At 41.1% G+C, this 17,773-nt stretch overlaps 1 protein-coding gene and 1 long non-coding RNA gene across 2 annotated transcripts; one reads left to right on the forward strand and one right to left on the reverse strand.

The window, feature by feature from the left end:
- Nucleotides 1-449: 449 nt before the first annotated feature.
- Nucleotides 450-5,487, reverse strand: LOC117520141. Its single transcript, XR_004563546.1, has 3 exons — nucleotides 5,164-5,487; nucleotides 4,781-4,785; nucleotides 450-462 (listed from the first exon to the last, which is right to left on the reverse strand). It is a non-coding gene; the product is annotated as an uncharacterized LOC117520141 (long non-coding RNA).
- Nucleotides 5,488-7,376: 1,889 nt separating this feature from the next.
- Nucleotides 7,377-16,628, forward strand: LOC117513113 (RNA polymerase II elongation factor ELL-like). The gene is made up of 4 exons (XM_034173454.1): nucleotides 7,377-7,431; nucleotides 11,245-11,360; nucleotides 11,887-12,012; nucleotides 15,303-16,628. The coding sequence occupies exons 2-4, from the start codon at nucleotides 11,248-11,250 to the stop codon at nucleotides 15,304-15,306; spliced, it is 243 nt and encodes an 80-aa protein (XP_034029345.1). The 5' UTR covers nucleotides 7,377-7,431; nucleotides 11,245-11,247; the 3' UTR covers nucleotides 15,307-16,628.
- Nucleotides 16,629-17,773: the final 1,145 nt, after the last annotated feature.

A 17,773-nucleotide genomic window follows, 5' to 3' on the forward strand; every position in this document is an offset into this window, starting at 1 on the left:
TTTGACTGGCGGAATATTTTTCAACAGTCCTACATCTGTGGGTGCATTCACCCAGAGATGAGGAGGCAGTTTGGCCAATAAAGTCTCATCTTCCTGTGTCAACAACACAGATGTTGTTCAATTTCAATCATCCAGATCTACTTCATGTATCACCGGTGTCGTCCAAGCACTTACAAACATGTATTTCCAATACAAGCCTGTGGATGGACTGAAATCCCACACCGACATTGCATCTGCTTCGTGCCAATCAGTTGCTTCCTCAGCTATTTTAGCAATTCCTCCAAGGTCCTTCCAGGACTGAGTGTCTGCCCTTGTCAGTGAAATATGCGGCACAGCCTCAGGTTTTCCTCTGTACCATTTGTCTGCACTTTGGGTCAGCACTACACTACACACAGAGGTGGTTTTTCTGTGTGTATAGGTGTGCTACTGTCTGTAATTCTGATGGAATTTTCAGAAATCCTGCTCCATACCTTTCATCCTTTCGTGGAGTGAATAGCATAGTTATGTGTAGATCTTTTGGTGACATCATTACTACATGTTCTCTGTTTTCACAGGTCGTCAGACCTTCCTCCAATAATTGTTCAGTTTGTCTCAACTCCGACAGATCCAAAGAGTACTGCCAGGCCTGGGCCAAATTTGTATATACAGTAGCGGGCTGCCTCACAGCTCTCATACCACCTACTGCTGGCGTGACTCCTATAGATAAGGCAGTCATCAAATCTCGTCCCAGTAAATTTACTGGACAATGGGGCGAATAAACCACAGAGACACAAGCAGTTTGGTTCGTTTCAGGATCTTCACAATTGACAAACTTCAATATTTTCTCTGAATTCACCTGTCCATTTGCAGATTTTACCCAAACGACTTCTTTTGCAAATTTAGTTCCGGGAGGTCTGTCTGTTATCACTGTCCTACATGCTCCTGTGTCACAGAGAAAATCCATGTCCTGTCCATTTACCTTTAGAGTCACCACGGGTCTTTCTTTCAGGAGTAGTAATGACCATGCTCCATGAATATCCACTGTGATTGTTATCTGTTTTTCTGGTAACTCATCAGTGTTGTCACTTATTGGTGTGTTTGTTGTTACATCCAGTATCTTAATCATATCATCTGAGTCAGTGGTCTCATTGTGCTTTCTAATCCATGCACTAATTTCTGGCTTCAAACCATTCAGGAGGGCTTGTTTCAGCTGATTTTGATATGCTCCCGCTTGATCATCATTATGCGGTATACCGCTGTTTGCACGGAAAACTTCCTAAACGCTGATTATAATCATCCACATCCTCATCTGCCTTTTGTTTACACGCATTTATTTTACCATAGTCCGCTTTCTGTTTAAACTTGTTTTTAACTCTGGTCATTAGATCGTTATTTGAGCCTGTAACGCCACTGCCGAATCTTCCTCATTCCCGTATGGCAGGACCGTGCCGTCTGCAGCACGTCCTGTAAATGTCACTCTCACGGCCGTCTCATTATCTTCAGCTTTACAAACATTACTTTCCCCTCTGACTTTCCTTTCTCGTCTTTCTTCCTCTTTATGGCCTCTACTCTCATCCGTGCTTCACTGAGCCATACTTTTGCACTTTCTCTCTCTCCTTCTTTTCTTACTTTCCTGTTACCCTTTTTATTTGCTGCTGCTGCTGTAAGCTTTAACACCAAACCTTCACAATCTGGCATGACCAATTTACCTGAAAAGCCATATTTCTTTTTTCATTTAATTATGTACTTCAGATTTTCCGGATTGCGTTTGTGCACTTGTGGCTCCACTTTTATCCCCTGATAAAATGGGATATCAAGCTGTCCGTGCTTCAGTCACTCACAGTCTCATTCTTTTATCATTACTAAGGAATACTCAGTCAAACAATACCACACATACAGTCCGACACTGTCACACACACACACACACACTCCCACAACCGCTCCAACTCTCACACACATATACAAAATAAATTACAGATTACATCAATGATTGCAATTACAGACAAGCCCTCACCAAAAAAAAAATAATAATAATAATAATAATACATAAATAACACAACAAAATCCTTACAACAAAATAACAAAAACAGAATTTTCTCTCATTCATACCACAAACACAGTTAGTTTCACTTTTGAAATAATCAATTAATTCGCGTCTCTCTAACTGCTTCTCCTGAAATTTATTCTTACTCCTCCTGTATTTCTCAGCCGGATGGGGACTCTAACCCCTCCGCCACCTGTGCCGGCAGGACTGGAGACTCTAACTCCCTCCCCCGCACTTTATTCTGGATGGGGACTCTAACCCCTCCTCAACATATTTTCCTCACAGGCAGGCAGTAATTACTTACGTTAATTTGTTGCGCCCCTCATTTGGTTCGGAGGCGTCGTCAATCTACTGCGGCGAGCGGAGGTGGACGTCTATAGTCACCGGCCCGACGGAGAATTCACTCCTCAGGACTTTCCTTCGATCCCTCTAGTGGAATCGGCCGTGCACGGTCTGCGGCGTGTCTCCCTCCGTTCGCTCGAGAAGATCTGTCGACGCCCCACGTTGGGCGCCAAGAAAAAACTGTTGGGTTTGCACCCTGTTTTTAAAGAAATGAGAGGCACAAACACTGAAAAGAAACCAGTCAGAGAGAGACAAATATATATTTTTTGCTCTGCGCAGAGGAGGAGAACAATGAAGCAGCTTGTAAGTGCTCAGCTACAAAGCTCTCCTAAAATCTCCTCCTCTGGCCCAGCCTTTTATTTAGTTCAACATGAGAAAAAAACAAACAAGGACAGTCAGGAGAGGTTACACATGAGTCATGTCTGTAAGAGGGTGATAGCAAAGCGAGGTAACAGCTGAAACCTTCCATTCCTGCAACATGAGCCTTGTGGCTCATCAAAGCAGGATAAGGCAAAATGAAAAATAGTTTGCTCAATCATGAAGAATGCAGACAACAAGTCTTTCTTTCTAAAACCTCCTCTTCCCACAAAGAGGAAAAAATAATAAGCATAAACTATAAGAAAATAAATAATAATAATGTAAGCATAAGCTAAAGAAAATAAATGATAATAAGAGCATGAACTATATAAAATCCTTGACAGGTACTATGAGGTACCTAAGATAAGATGGGACCTGATTATTCAAAACCTTATAAGTAAGAAGAAGACTTTTAAATTCTATTCTGGAATTAACAGGGAGCCAATGAAGAGAAGCCAATATGTGTGAAATATGCTCTCTCCTTCAAGTCCCTGTCAGTACTCTAGCTGCAGCATTTTGAATTAACTGAAGGCTTTTCAGGGAACTTTTAGGACAACCTGATAATAATGAATTACAATAGCCCAGCCTAGAAGAAATAAATGCATGAATTAGCTTTTCAGCATCACTCTGAGACAAGACCTTTCTAATTTTAGAGATATTGCAAAAAAAGCAGTCCTACATATTTGCTTAATATGCGCATTGAAGGACATATCCTGATCAAAAATGACTCCAAGATTTCTCACAGTATTACTAGAGGTCAGGGTAATGCCATCCAGAGTAAGGATCTGGTTAGACACCATGTTTCTATGATTTGTGGGGCCAAGTACAATAACTTCAGTTTTATCTGAATTTAAAAGCAGGAAATTAGAGGTCATCCATGTCTTTATGTCTGAAAGACATTCCTGCAGTTTAACTAATTGGTGTGTGTCCTCTGGCTTCATGGATAGATAAAGCTGGGTATCATCTGCGTAACAATGAAAATTTAAGCAATGCTTTCTAATAATACTGCCTAAGGGAAGCATGTATAAAGTGAATAAAATCGGTCCTAGCACAGAACCTTGTGGAACTCCATAATTAACCTTAGTCCGTGAAGAAGACTCCCCATTTCCATGAACAAATTCAGTGGTTCAGGCTGTGAGCTGGGGCCTGGAGTTGGCTTTTCTTCTATAAATAAAGCATATTGAAAATCACAGATTACCCATTTGTTAAATTACATTGTTCATTCATTAAAATGAGTGCAATTGTGTACAATTAAAAAATGAAAAATAAAACTCTTGAGTAAATATTATTTAAAGATTTTACCTTCCCTTGAGTAATTTAGACGTGTAAATTGATAAAAACTGCCAGTGAGGCAAGTGTTTAAAGGAGTATGAGTAAAATATCTTAAGTAACGTGATTTGTTTCATTTCATTTTGTAATTCTGAGTGAAACACTTACCCCACTAGCAGATTTTTTTTTTACTTGTCATAATTACTCAAATGAAGGTAAAATATTCTTTTTGCACTATAGAAAATGTATGTTAAGACTTACCTGGAAGGCCTGGGGCATACTCATGAGTGTCTGTGTCACCGTCCGGCACAACACCTTCAGTTGAGGTTGTACCAATCAGAGCCACGACCCGCTCCTCAATTGGGGTCAATTTTAATGTCTCGTCCGTTTCTCCCCCTCCTTTTTGCGTTTGGCTCCTCTTTAGAGCTGCCACTCTTTTTTTGGTAGCTATTTTTAGGTCAGACCATTTTGTTACCTGTAAATTCATAGGCATAACGCACAAATTATGATTGAATTTAACAAATTATCCATATCATTAAAATAACTTACAACCCCGATTCCAATGACGTTGGGATGTTGTGCAAAATGTAAATAAAAACAGAATACAATGATTTACAAATGCTCTTCAACCTACATTCAATTGAATCCGCCACAAAGACAAAATATTTAATGTTCAAACTGATAAACTTTATTGTTTTTGTTCAAATATTTGCTCATTTTGAAATGGATGCCTGCAGCATGTTTAAAAAAAGCTGGGACAGTGGTATGTTTACCACTGTGTTACAACACCTTTACTTCTAACAACACTCAGTAAGCGTTTGGGAACTGAGAACACTAATTGTTGAAGCTTTGTAGGTGGAATTCTTTCCCATTCTTGCTTGATGTACGACTTCAGTTCAACAGTCCGGGGTCTCCGTTGTATTTTGCGCTTCATAAAGGGCCACACATTTTCAATGGGCGACAGGTCTGGACTGCAGGCAGGCCACTCTAGTACCCGCACTCTTTTACTCCGAAGCCACGCTGTTGTAACAAGGCGTGGAAGTGCCCCTCGGTGCATATTTATGGGTGTTCCTTTGATAATTACGATGACTTTCAGCTGCCACATTTATCAACGGCTGCTAGTGCGTACAGTGGAATCTGGGCAGTGCGCAATATTCATGAATGGCGTGCACCCTCGTGTGTATTTCACATTTGCACTCAAAATATGCACTGTACTCTGCGCAGCATTGATAAATGAGGGCCACTGGCTGGTTCCCTCCTCTGATTCGATGCGTATCTTTATTTTTTGCCGCACAAAATTCTATTCATAGAAGGCGGGGCATATAGCATCCGGGTTGTCCGGCCGTCTCTCTGTTTGGCCGCAATTCGTTCACCGCAATGTAGCTTCGCACCTATTGCTTGCAGAAATATTATATTTTTGGTGGGTACATGCCTTGGAGGAGTACTTCGCATGGGTTCAAAGGTCGGTGACCTTGACATACTTTTCAAGGTCACCAATGGTCACAATGTCAAATCCTTCGCCTGAAATTTGTTCGCCGCAATGTACCTTGGCACCTATTGCTTGCAAAACCTTCATATTCGGTGGGTACATGCCTTGGAGGAGAACTTTGCATGGGTTCGAAGGCCGGTGACCTTGACCTACTTTAAAAAAATTAACAATAGTTGCATTTGTTTGAAGGCTACCGACTTTTTATGGTCACTGTTGGCCACATCCTCTAAATAAATATAATGTCAATCTCCAGTTTTTCCACTGTGTATCCCAATTTACATCAAACACATGAGGGTTCAACCAAATACCTACCCCACACATGTACATATTACTGCACTCTAGATGGAAAAGAGTACTGCGCACGGGGCATTTTATGACGAATGTCTCTAGTTAATCATAGTGTATAGTGTTTTTTCACTGACACGCAAAATTAAAGCAGGACAGCAAATACATCAATTTGCCCACTGTGTTTAGTGTCAAATGTCTGAAGTGAAGCTGCTGTGCCCATAGACATTATATGTGTAGACACCTCATAACTTGTAGAGTACCTTTATTAGAGTGGCGACATGACGAGTCGAAAAAATCAGTCACGTGACTCATGGTGCCATCTTCGGGCAAAATTAGCGTTGGCTGTTAATGTGTCTGCATGGAAATCCAGCTATTTGCTGAAAATGATGGGTTGTTGTGCATTTGGAGGCACAAATAGACACAGCAAGGGCTTCAAGATGTACAGATTCCCTTCAGATCTGAACAGAAGAAACATTTGGAAAAATAAAGTCAGCTGTGTGAGATGGAAACAACTTCATCATTAAAGCTTTGCGAGGTAAATTTATTGTTCAGTTCCATGTACAGTAAAACTCACCTAAACTGTCATCATATAAACCAGATATTCACAGTCACTGGACAAAAAAGTCCCAAAGCTTTTGTATTGTTTTCCAGGTAATAAACAATACAAAAGCTTTGTTTCAGACATGTCTTCTTGGTCTACAGGAATAAGCAATGTTGAAGCTCGTCAGCCAAGGAAAGCACCAAATTTCAGTGTCAACTGGACAATGGGAGACCATGGACTCGATGTTATTAATGCCACCACTGGCAAAGATGATTTGAGTCAATCATGAGTTCCATGTTACCTTTTTGCTTGAGTTCTTGATGTAGTTGATGGTTATCATACAGTTCTTGCGATAGTTTGATTATTTGTCTCTGTTGTGGTCTTTATGTGTTCTTAGTTCTTGGTGTTATTCTTTCCTTGATTTTGCACACTTGTGATTTCCAGGTTCATTTTCTGTGTGTATTCCTGCTTCACCCACAGCTAAGTAACTGTGGCAGGTGCACTTAACCAGTGAGGAGCTGCAAACACCAGGATGAAATAATGAGATATGAGTAGAGCAGGTAGACAGGACAGGTTCTCTCCACAAACAGATTTGGGCAGCCCTGACATATGGCCTCTGAACATGGAGGGAAACTGTATACAAATAGCCATAATTCCTCAGTGGTTTATGTAATATTTGTAATTAATTCCCTTGAGTTTATGCTTAAAGTCTAAAACTGTGAGAACTGTTGTGAAAGTGTAGGTACACGGACCCACAACAGGGGGCGCAATGAACGGACAATGGAGAAAAGTAAGAACAAGTTTTACTGTTGTGAAAATAGCACAACTGATACAACAATTAGCAATTTGTAAGCCGAAATCTGCTGGTGTCTTGTGGGCAGGCCCGAAGGTAGGAGACGTCCGTCCTAGTTGAACCGGAACCACCCAGATCTCCTCTGCCACCGAAACCCAGAAGTACTGGAACCGCCAAGTCCCGAATTCCCAGGTGGCCACTGCCTCCGCTCGTCGGATCCGGTACTGCTGGCGGGAAAGAACACAAACACACAGGTTGGGATGCGACCGCACCCAGTAGATGAGAGGGGCAAAGCCGCCTCCACCTCTTGTCACACTGAAGCAGGAAAGGTGAGTACTTATCCGAACACTTGGCCTTCCGCTGTCCTGAAAAGTTTATAATGTGTCGTCACAAAGATACAGTATCTGTTGCAGAGGTGATTACCTTAAACTCAAGGTGATATCTCGGCACTGAGGTGGAGACGCTGTCCTGCTGATATACCTCCGTACTGAGTGAAGTCAGCTGTGTCCAGTAATGGTGACAGCTGTCATCCTGGCTGCTCTCATCAGGCGGCGGCGCCCTCTGGTGCCTGGAGCCCGCACTCCAGGCAGGGCGCCCTCTGGTGGTGATGGGCCAGCAGTACCTCCTCTTCAGCGGCCCACACACAACAAGAACATTTGGATTGTTTCATGTCAATTCTATTTAAGCTATTTATGCTAGTATTCATCACTCTTGATCCTTTGAGATTGAGAGACTACTCAGAAGATCCCATGAACCCGTGTGTTTGGAGATGCAGATACTTTTGAAGGTTGATGAATGTCCAATACTGTAGGGTTCTGCTGATTCCCGTTCTGTGAAACTTGGATAATAACCAGCTACGTATGGCATTGACTGTGGGAATGCTGTTTGTTTATGGGGTTTTATTTGAGTTTGGAGTGTCTTAAATGGTAAATGGACTGCATTTATATAGTGCTTTTCCATCTACATCAGATGCAGAAAGCGCTTTACAATAATGCCTCACATTCACCCCGATGTGAGGGTGCTGCCATGCAAGGTACTCACTACATACTGTGAGCAACTAGGGGATTAAGGACCTTGCCCAAGGGCCCTTAGTGATTTTCCGATCAGGCTGGGATTTGAACTGAGGATCCTCTGGTCTCAAGCCCAACGCCTTAACCACCCTGTCTTTCCTCTGATTCCTGTGTAAATCCCTTTGTGTGTGTGTGTGTGTGTGTGTGTGTGTGTGTGTGTGTGTGTGTGTGTGTGTGTGTGTGTGTGTGTGTGTGTGTGTGTGTGTGTGTGTGTGTGTGTGTGTTCTACTGTGTCCTCTGTGTGTGCTCTGAGGACTTGGTGGACTCGCCCCCTCAGGCTGTCAGTCGCGTGTCTGCATGTTGGGTGTGTGCATGTGTTTTTGCACCGATTGTCTCCCCTTCCTGCACACGGTTTTTGTTGGGCACGTTTTGTCTGTTATCTGCATGATTTCAGGCCTGTATCTGTTTGTGGTGGTCCTTCTGTGTTCCCTCTCTGCGTCCCTACCACTCATTCATGTCTCGTGTTAATGTGGGCATGAGGGTTTGGAACCAGTCCTGTATTTCCTTTTGTGATGGTCTTTTATTTTTATGTGGATCGTGTTGGTTGAGACTGTGTGTCAGGCTGTTTATGGTTAGTTTATCTTTATGTATTTCTCGAGTGGTCTGTTCTTATTGTTGTTTGTTTTCATTATGCATTTTTTTAGTCTCAGGTTTTCTGTCATTGTTGTGCTGGAATTTCTGCCTAATGTGTCTTTAAGGTTTGCTGCCCTCGACGGTTTCCTTTTGCTTTGCACACATCCTCGTTACTTAATCAGTATCACCTCTTTTCCTTTTCTTTTGGCTATTTAAGCCTCCTATGTTTGTTCTTCCCTTGTGGCCTCATTGGTGTGTGGTTAATCCTGTGTCGTGCTCAGCTCTTTTCTGTCTCAGTGTCTTTCTGACCTTTTCACCACAGTTGTGAGTATTACAGTTTTGATTTTGTTTACTTTATGTCTTGGACTTTAGATGTATTTCCCTTCCTCCTTTGTAGGGTCAGAGATTGTATTTTTGTTCTGAATCCCTGCCCTCTCTTCTCTGGATTTTCGGTTCATGTTTAGACAATAAATTCCTGTATTTTTTGGAACTTACCTTTGTGCCTTGCTGACCTGCATTTTGGGGGTTTATCTCGTTCCTTGATAGCACCAAACCTTAACATTGACTGGATGTTATTGGTGCCCTGTCTCTTCGGAGGACCCTCGCACACTGCCGGATTGACTTTCTGGCAAATGCAAAGTTATGTAGGGAGGGACGATGAGGCAAACATCATTCTGATGTTTTGGCTAAGTGGCATGCTGTCCAGTCTTGATCCAGCATGCACGTGTCTTAATGTTGAGGGTCCCAGCACCTGGAAAAGGCCAAGAGGATGCAAACACAGATAGACTTTATAGAAGTTTATAGAAGTAGAGAGACTGGAAGGCCAGTTCTAGATTTCGTTCCATTGAGTTCTGTTTGCGACCCTGAAATTTCAGCCACTCGGCCGCAAGAGTTGGGGTAATTCACTTCCGGTCGTTTGCCAGCAATAACACCAGATGTGCTTGTAAAGGACAGGTTCTGTGTGTTTTCTTGTGTTTTCTGCCGTGGCTTCGGCAAGTTGTCCCTTCGAAGTATGTTCAAAGTGTAGCTTGAATGAAGTTTTTCTGATTCTAAATTGTATTCAGTACAAAACTTGCTAATATTATTGATAAGAGCATGCAGACTGTCAGCAACTGTGGCGGAAAATCACGGTCAATAATTAATTATTCATAAAACGTCTATGAAAATACAATAGAAATACACATCATTTGTCATTTTAAAAAGCATCACAGTAAAACTCAGAAATATAACCATATAAAACTCATAAATAGCACAGTAAAAGTCATCAAACACCATAATTAAATTGTCAATCAATAAAAATCAAACACCATAAAATATTCACAGTATTCCCTTGAAGTAATAACACTTGGAACATTTACCACATGATGAGTGAGGCTGTTCCACAAAGTTACCACTAAATATAAAATCTTTTTTTGAGTCTTTTCTGCAGATTTGCACCTCAAAAATGTGAGAGTGACCTAATAAACTATATATATATATATATATATATATATATATATATATATATATATATATTATTTTTTATTATTATTTATTTTTTTTTTTTTTTCAAAAATACTCGTAATTAGTTCTGATTTGTGGTGGAGCACACTCGTGACAGTTTCTCTACGTATTTTATTTTTTAAGCATCCATTGAGCATGTGCACACATCCACTTTAAATTTACAATCGTTAAAACGCCTTGTGTACTACCTTGGTTCAACCTCTGCATCAGGAAGGTCATTGTCATGCAGGGAAAGGATGAGTGATAATCATGTCTTTTTTTTTTTTTTTTTTTTTGACTCTAGAACACTCTATCAACAAATGTACTGAACAGTCCCTTTTCCAGCTCGATCTCAGCTGTAGACAGGATGAACGAGAGTTTCTGTCCACTTTGCGTTCAAGGACATGTTACCTGTTGATTAATGACTTTCTATGGTGAATCATCTTTCAGGTTTTTGGGTTGTATTTATAAACCTGGTTTCTGACAGGGATACAGGGGAGCTACATACAGTCTGTGACAGAAGAGGCTGTTGCTCAAGTACAAGCTGTCCGTGACATTATACTCAGAATTTGCCTTTCAGAAAGGCTCCTCCCATAACTCTGCAGGTATCAACTTTGACCTGGGAGGTTCTGCGTAGCATCGATTGGTCCACCATACAGATTATTTAGATCATGTTCAGTGCATAGACAAAAAAAACAGTGTAACAATTGCACTCATCTGTTTCAGTAAGTACACTGTTGAGGTGATTAAATTCCTGAACAGTTTTTAAGCTCTTAAATTGCAGACGACATCACATCAGACTACATCTTTGAGAAATACAGGTCGATCATGATGATGATGATGATTTCCAGACGCCTGTATTTCCGACACATCAGTGTTTTTATCTTTTTTCTTAGGCTCTTGTCATACATATTTCCATCCATCCATCCATTTTCTTCCGCTTTATCCGGAGTCGGGTCGCGGGGGTCATACATATTTCACTTTCCTAAATGTTTCTCATTTTTTTCTCTTGTATAGTACATGAAGATTCCAGCACCAACCCCGGACGACCCTGATGCCACAAAAATCATCAGGTTCAACTTGTCCAGTGATGGCAGCGAGAACCCACAGTCAAGCTTTGAGTGCATTCAGCAGTACGTCTCAGGATAAGCAGCACTCACAACCGCTTTCACATTCATCTGCAAATGGAATTCAAAGACTGACACCACAAGGCTGTACCAGTCACTCACCCTTCTTTTAGGGCAATAACACACATTAGGTTCTATTCAAACATGACTCCAATAACACCCAGAGGCTTCTGCCACAAAGGTGTGACCAGTAATAACTGAGAAGAGTGAGGCAGCATTTGTGGCCATGTGGGGTCAAAGGGTCAATGAAAAGGTTACATTAGTGCTGCTGTATTTGGGCCGTAGATTATAAGTATTTTAACCTCCTTAAGTGGACACTTTATTTGAAGAGATGATTTATAAAAACGGGTTGGGAATTTGCATAACCAGCTGTGCATCTCTGTGTGCATTCGTGCATGTCTCATATGATGCCATGTTTTATCACAGCACTGGCAAAATCTCAACTACATTTGGCTAATTGACTGAGCTGAACCAGAGAATTTGTAAGTTTAAACTTTAAAGTTTTTTCCCCTTTTTTCACTTCTCCCCAAAGGGACGACACCGACCACCTGGAGAGCAAGGGCCATATTCAGGGCAAGATGACAGTTTGTGCCACAGAACAGGCCTACCAGGAAACGCAGAAATACCTGTCTCAGATGGAGAAATCCAGCCAGAAACGGTCAGTGATTGAGATCGAGCGGAGGCCAAGTACGATGTTTATTAATGTGTTTCTCTCCAAGCTGTTCCGTGTTCTCATCTCAGTTGACATGGTAGTTTCCAAGCATGTAGGGATCAAGGACAAATAACAGAGTTTTCATGTTGCCAGAGCAGGGGTGGTGGCCAAGTGGTTAATGCGCTTGGTTTCAGTGCAGAAGGTTCCGGGTTCAAATCCCACCCCTGCCACATTTCTCCATGTAATGTGGAGTTGCGTCAGGAAGAGCATCCGGCGTAAAACCTGTGCCAATTCAACATGCAGATCCACCTTGGATTTGCCGTGGCGACCCCGAGTGCAAACAAGGGAGCAGCCGAAGGGACTTACTTTTTTCATGTTGCCAGAAAGCTTCCATCCTGCTGATGATATCCTGCTGGTAACTACCATACGGTGTGAAAGTTATCACATAATTGATCAAAGTGCTGAATTGCAGCTATTCATGTTTTAGGTGTGTCATTTTGATGACTTTATTTTGGACAGTGTGCCAGCCTGCCTCTTAGTACCATTAGTGTGTTTGGTTTTGTCAGAATCATACACTAACAAGTCTCATGCTGATGAAGTTTTACTTAAAGATGTAATTATAGTGGGGGGTTTTTGCAGGCAGTTTCATTTATTTGTTTATTTATTTTGCTGCTCTCCTTCTTTGAGCCATGACATCAGTGCCACTATCTATTAAATTGACAGTGCTGCACTTAATAAATGATCTTCTAGCCACGATGAATTTAAATATGTAAATTAGATTTACTGAATGGAAGCGTGATGCAGACCATCACTACAGTATAATGCTCAGAGTTCAGATGCAGATATCGATTGTATGAGCACAACTATTTCCTGCTTGACTGCTTCCAGTTGAATTAAGAGGAAGTAACAGACTGTCTTTTAGTTTCTGTGCCCCTCTGTCTGCTGTCAAGCCAGTCACCACTCACAGTCACGCAGCTTTTAACACCAACACAGCAGCTTGTCACTGTGAATGACTATTTACATGGCAGCAGTAGAGAGATTGGCATGACATTAGGCACCTTTCCATTGTGGCCGTGTTTACCCATGATTCCCAGTGCACCGCCATGTCGTAAGGCACAGACCATAAACATAGAGCAAGCGCCAGTAAGACAGTGGTGAATTCATGGGTGGTGTTCAGGTGTAAAAACAGCATCAATGTAGACAGCACATCACTAATATTTGTTGATATCCTGAGAGGCATTTACACATCCTACACATCCAGCTTTCTAACGTGCCACACAGGCTGTGGTTCGCCGAGGTCAACCTCGAGCCCGGGCACACAGCATTATAAAGGGCTCTGAACATTTAATCTCTGGTAGGTATTTTTTTAGATAATTATGAAATGAGTAAAGTAATATTGGATTCAATAATATACAAACTATTGTAAGATGCAAAAGCAGTGAAATTTGATTTATTGTGTTTGAATATCTTTAGGGTGTGAAATTTAGCTCAATTGTTGATCTGGGCCTGTATGCCCGGTGCATCTCAAAGTCCTCTCAAAGAGCTCTTAACGTAGCCTAAAATATCCTGGCAAAGACTCCCAGCCTAAGAGAGACCCAAGAGGCGTCTGAGAGCAACGCTGGGCAAGGAGTTGACAGAAACTCCTATCTTGGTGAGGAGGCGGGGTTGACCCCATTGCTTGGTATGATGTGGTCATGTAAGAGTTGTGATTGTTTGTCACAGAAAGGGAAGGGGAAATTAAAAAAATAAATGCACTCTGTGCTCCTACATATGAATGAACAGTAAAATCAACCAATCATTTAACTGCATTAAGAAATGTGTAATCGTGAAAATTGAATGTCATGATGATGATACTCAGCATAATTAATTTGGAGTGATTGCCAGGTTGGTTGCTAAACCTGTAAATTCTTCTGCTGCAATGCATTATGGGATTTCTGGGTTTGGGGGTTTTAAATGTTATTGCGGTTCATGTTAGTTTAACAGTGTTATTATTGTTATTAATTTATTGTGTTTTTGTAGTTTAATTGGTTTAGTGACAAGTGTCACCATGTTGTCACCATAAGTGAAAAGTGTATCGTGTTTGATGGCGCCCTTTCACCACCTGTGTTATCTGAAAATAAGAGCGCCTCCTAGTGGTAGAGTGCCAAAAACATGCAGTTCATCACAAAATGAATTGTTACACAGCTTGAAGATGTTTGAATGTATCTCATTCACATGCTGATTATCTACATGTTGAAAGTGTGTGAGTTTATAAATAAGTTCAATATAAGTACATAATATAATTGTAAATATGTTACAATTATATGCATGACACAAGAAAGTGAGAATACTTATTCCAAAATCCAATCACAAAATAGAAGTAATCATAAAATAAAATAATATCAATAATACTGACAATAATAAAAATAATAATCATAAAAAGAATGATAATATTAATGTGTGAATATGATAACAGCAACCTAAACAATTTATAAATACATTAAGACAGTAAATTACCGTAGAATAATTACGTAGATCAAGCTGGTAGTGTGTTACTGACTCACTGTCATCCTACATATGGAGAATATCTCTGCTTCCTCTGTGTCTTTCCACCAGCTTGTCTGCTTAAGACACTTTTAGGCTTCTTAAAAGTCCTCCTCACTGCGCTAACCAATTTGGCACCTTAGGAGCTCTCTTAAGGTGCTTTGCAGACAACCTTCATCTTACCAAGGGAAAATTCTAAGAAATGTCTATTCGAGGAATTCTAAGATTTTCTTAGAATAACATCACTAGGAGCTACTTTAGCCTTCGGATGCTATGTTCATATGAGCCCTGGTGTTTTGGTTTTGCTGTTTCTGTGACCAACAAGACCACTTTCTACCTTGTAAGGGTCAATGCCATCAATCCCATTCAGCTTCTCATTGAAGTGAGCAAATGGAACTTCATCCAAAGAATCCCCTTAGCGTGCAAAACGGAGGTGGTTACATCATTTTTAAAACACATTTTGAACGATCCTGCTTCAGCTTTACAGGTGCCCGCCCAACAAAATTGCATTGTGTGATGCATCAAGAGGAGGAGAAAAAAAAAGAAGAATGGAAAGGTGTCTATTCAGATGTGTGTAGATCTGTCTGTCTTTGCTCTTCAGTGTGAATTATATAACTGGATTTAGGCTTGGATTAGGAGGGACATGTTGGCCAGTCTGTAGATTACGTGCTTCTTTTATGTTTTGCTCATCTGTGTTCAAAGAAACATGCCCTTATCTTTCACAAATTTCATGTTGAAATTCACATTCTGGCCCTCTTTTGTTTTGATTTCAGCTAAGTTTGCAAAGGTCCAGAGCAAGCGGAGTTTAATGCCAGGCTCACGTGGCAGCAGCAGCAGCAAACACTCCCTGTGCAAGAGGAGCCAGGTCCTCAGCCCTGTGGCACGCTGCCCCTTGAAGGAACGCATTATTCATCGGCTGGCTTTAAGACCACATAAAAAAACCTGATCTGGTGCTGTGGTTGGAGAGACAGCGAGCTGATTCTGAGGACATGGCTGAGCTGACCTCAGTGTTGGAGGAGGTGAGACATCTGGCACATTGCTGTGTAAATACACTGCTGACAAGAGACGAAATACTTTCAAATGCAACCTTTAAGGAAAACGCCAAGATACCTTACACAAACAGAAACATTAATATGACTGCATACCTCCTCAAACACCAAAAACACATCATCCAACGCATTAGTATTCCAAGCTGTTAACTAGTAGCACTTTGTCATGTTGCCCACGCATGTGGAAGGTGGTCTTTGGTGTCAAGAATGGACTGAAGTGATGATGTACTGCTCCTTTGTTGGTTCTTTGTTAGTTCTTCCAACTTTTCCTAAGGTTTTGTGAAAATCGGTTCCATTATTATGTCAGTCTTGTCATTAAAATAAATGAATGTCCAGGGTGTGACCCTGTCACCAAGCTTTGTGAACATCAGGTGACAGGGTTCTGAGCAGTCCAGCTAACAAATAGACAGACAACACAACAGATACCTTTGTTGCCTTCTCAGAAAACAGAATGTCTCAAAAACATCACATGAGGGAAGAGAAAATATAAAAAGGAACATTTATCCCACTGGAAAAATAAAAGAACTTCATGTAAAATTCAGCTGTGTTTTGTCTCCGGTGATGTTGGGTCAAGGATTTATAACTACAGTGCTGCCCATCACCACTGCTGCTGCAAATAATACAGGTCTGACGAGCAGATTATCATTGTTGTGCATCTGAAAACTCTAATCTCAAAAGATTACGTTGATTTAGTTTTATTTTTGCTGTATTTTCTGTGATCTTGTTCACAATGTTTTGGCGTCCCAAAACGGTCTTCAGGTGGAGACGGTGCCACGGCTGTTAGCTGTAATTAAGGCTGTACGTTAACTACCTGTGGAGGAGAAGACTGTGTTTTGACAGGAGAGCAGTGGGGTGTCTCCAGCTGGGATCTGATGTCTGAAAATTTAAAGTGGATGGTTTGTATCATTTTGGAGGAACAAAGTTTAGTTAAACAATATAGGGGTGATTCTTTAACTACGGGCACTATTGGCCTTGTAAATGTAATTTCCACCACACCATTGCCTTACAATATAAAGCGCCTTGGGGCAACTGTTTGTTGTGATTTGGCGCTATATACATGTGCTCTGATGTCACTGTTTATCTCCATAGAAACTACCCAAACAATCTTTCATACAAACTGTTTAAAGGGACATTACAGTGTTGTGGTGGAAATTACGGCAATAGTGTGGGACAACTACATTTTGTTTAAAAAAATCACAACAGTTGTATGACATTGAATACCCCAATTATGTTTTGATTATTTTACTGATATTTTATTCAGAGATATTTTAAAACATTAGAAAAAAAAATGTTTCTTTACCATTCATTTTTATCATTGAAGATCAAAAGTCTGGGTGTGGGACAAGCACAAAATGGCAATATTTGCATATAATGATGCTGAAAAAAGGTGAAAAAGTCATCATAGACTACTAGAACAAATTTCTTAACACACTTTCATTGTAAAGATAACTATAAAAGTGTGAAATTTCCCCTTTTTGCTGTTTTTCATACAGTATGATCAAAGGACATAATAAGTGCCCGTAGTCTAAGAATTACCCATAGATCCAGTTCAGTAGAGACACTGAGGGCAGAATGGTGTTTTTTAACATTAATGTGGGTTTATGACTGTACAACACTTCCAGAACCTCAACCAGACTCTCTCTGAGACAATGCTGTGTTCTGCCTAATGCTGTTGGAATAACTGTTTCTTTTTTCTTTGACCTTTAGGTCAGCAATTGGAACCCAGCTACTGACTGCTACAGTCTGAAGACGGAGCTCTTCACACACGTCCAGACAGACTGGCCTGGTTATAAGAGCGAGGAAAAGCAGCTCATTGGCCGGCTCCTGGGTAGGTGGGTGTCACCCCCCCCCCAAAATCCCCCACACAAATGCTCTCTGGTGCTTAGTTAGTTTTGTGGAAATACTCTGCTTTTAGCTTTACAGCAGAACATTTTGGAGTTTTGAATCGTAGTTTTTGTAATAGGTTTTGGCTCATAGCACAGGAGAGACTCAGGGATTGATGTGTTTTGACGGTGCTGGCATTGGCACAGAAAGGCCACCGAGTTAATGTAGAAGTCTGCTGCGATCACGTTGAAAGGGGAGCTTCTAAGTGACTCCGTCTCTGCACTGATGAATCTGTTACTGGACACATCAAAGCAGTGGAAGATGTTTGCCTCTGCGGCATTAGCATGGCCGGTTCAGAGCAGCAGGGCTGA

Source organism: Thalassophryne amazonica, chromosome 1 (genome assembly GCF_902500255.1).
Source record: "Thalassophryne amazonica chromosome 1, fThaAma1.1, whole genome shotgun sequence".
NCBI classification, from domain to species: Eukaryota; Metazoa; Chordata; class Actinopteri; order Batrachoidiformes; family Batrachoididae; genus Thalassophryne; species Thalassophryne amazonica.

Bases quoted from the DNA above. Each gene is read 5' to 3' on its own strand.
- LOC117513113 (XM_034173454.1), top strand. From the start codon at position 11,248: ATGAAGATTCCAGCACCAACCCCGGACGACCCTGATGCCACAAAAATC. The intron at 11,361-11,886 runs GTACGTCTCAGG...TTCTCCCCAAAG, and splicing joins AGCTTTGAGTGCATTCAGCA to GGACGACACCGACCACCTGG.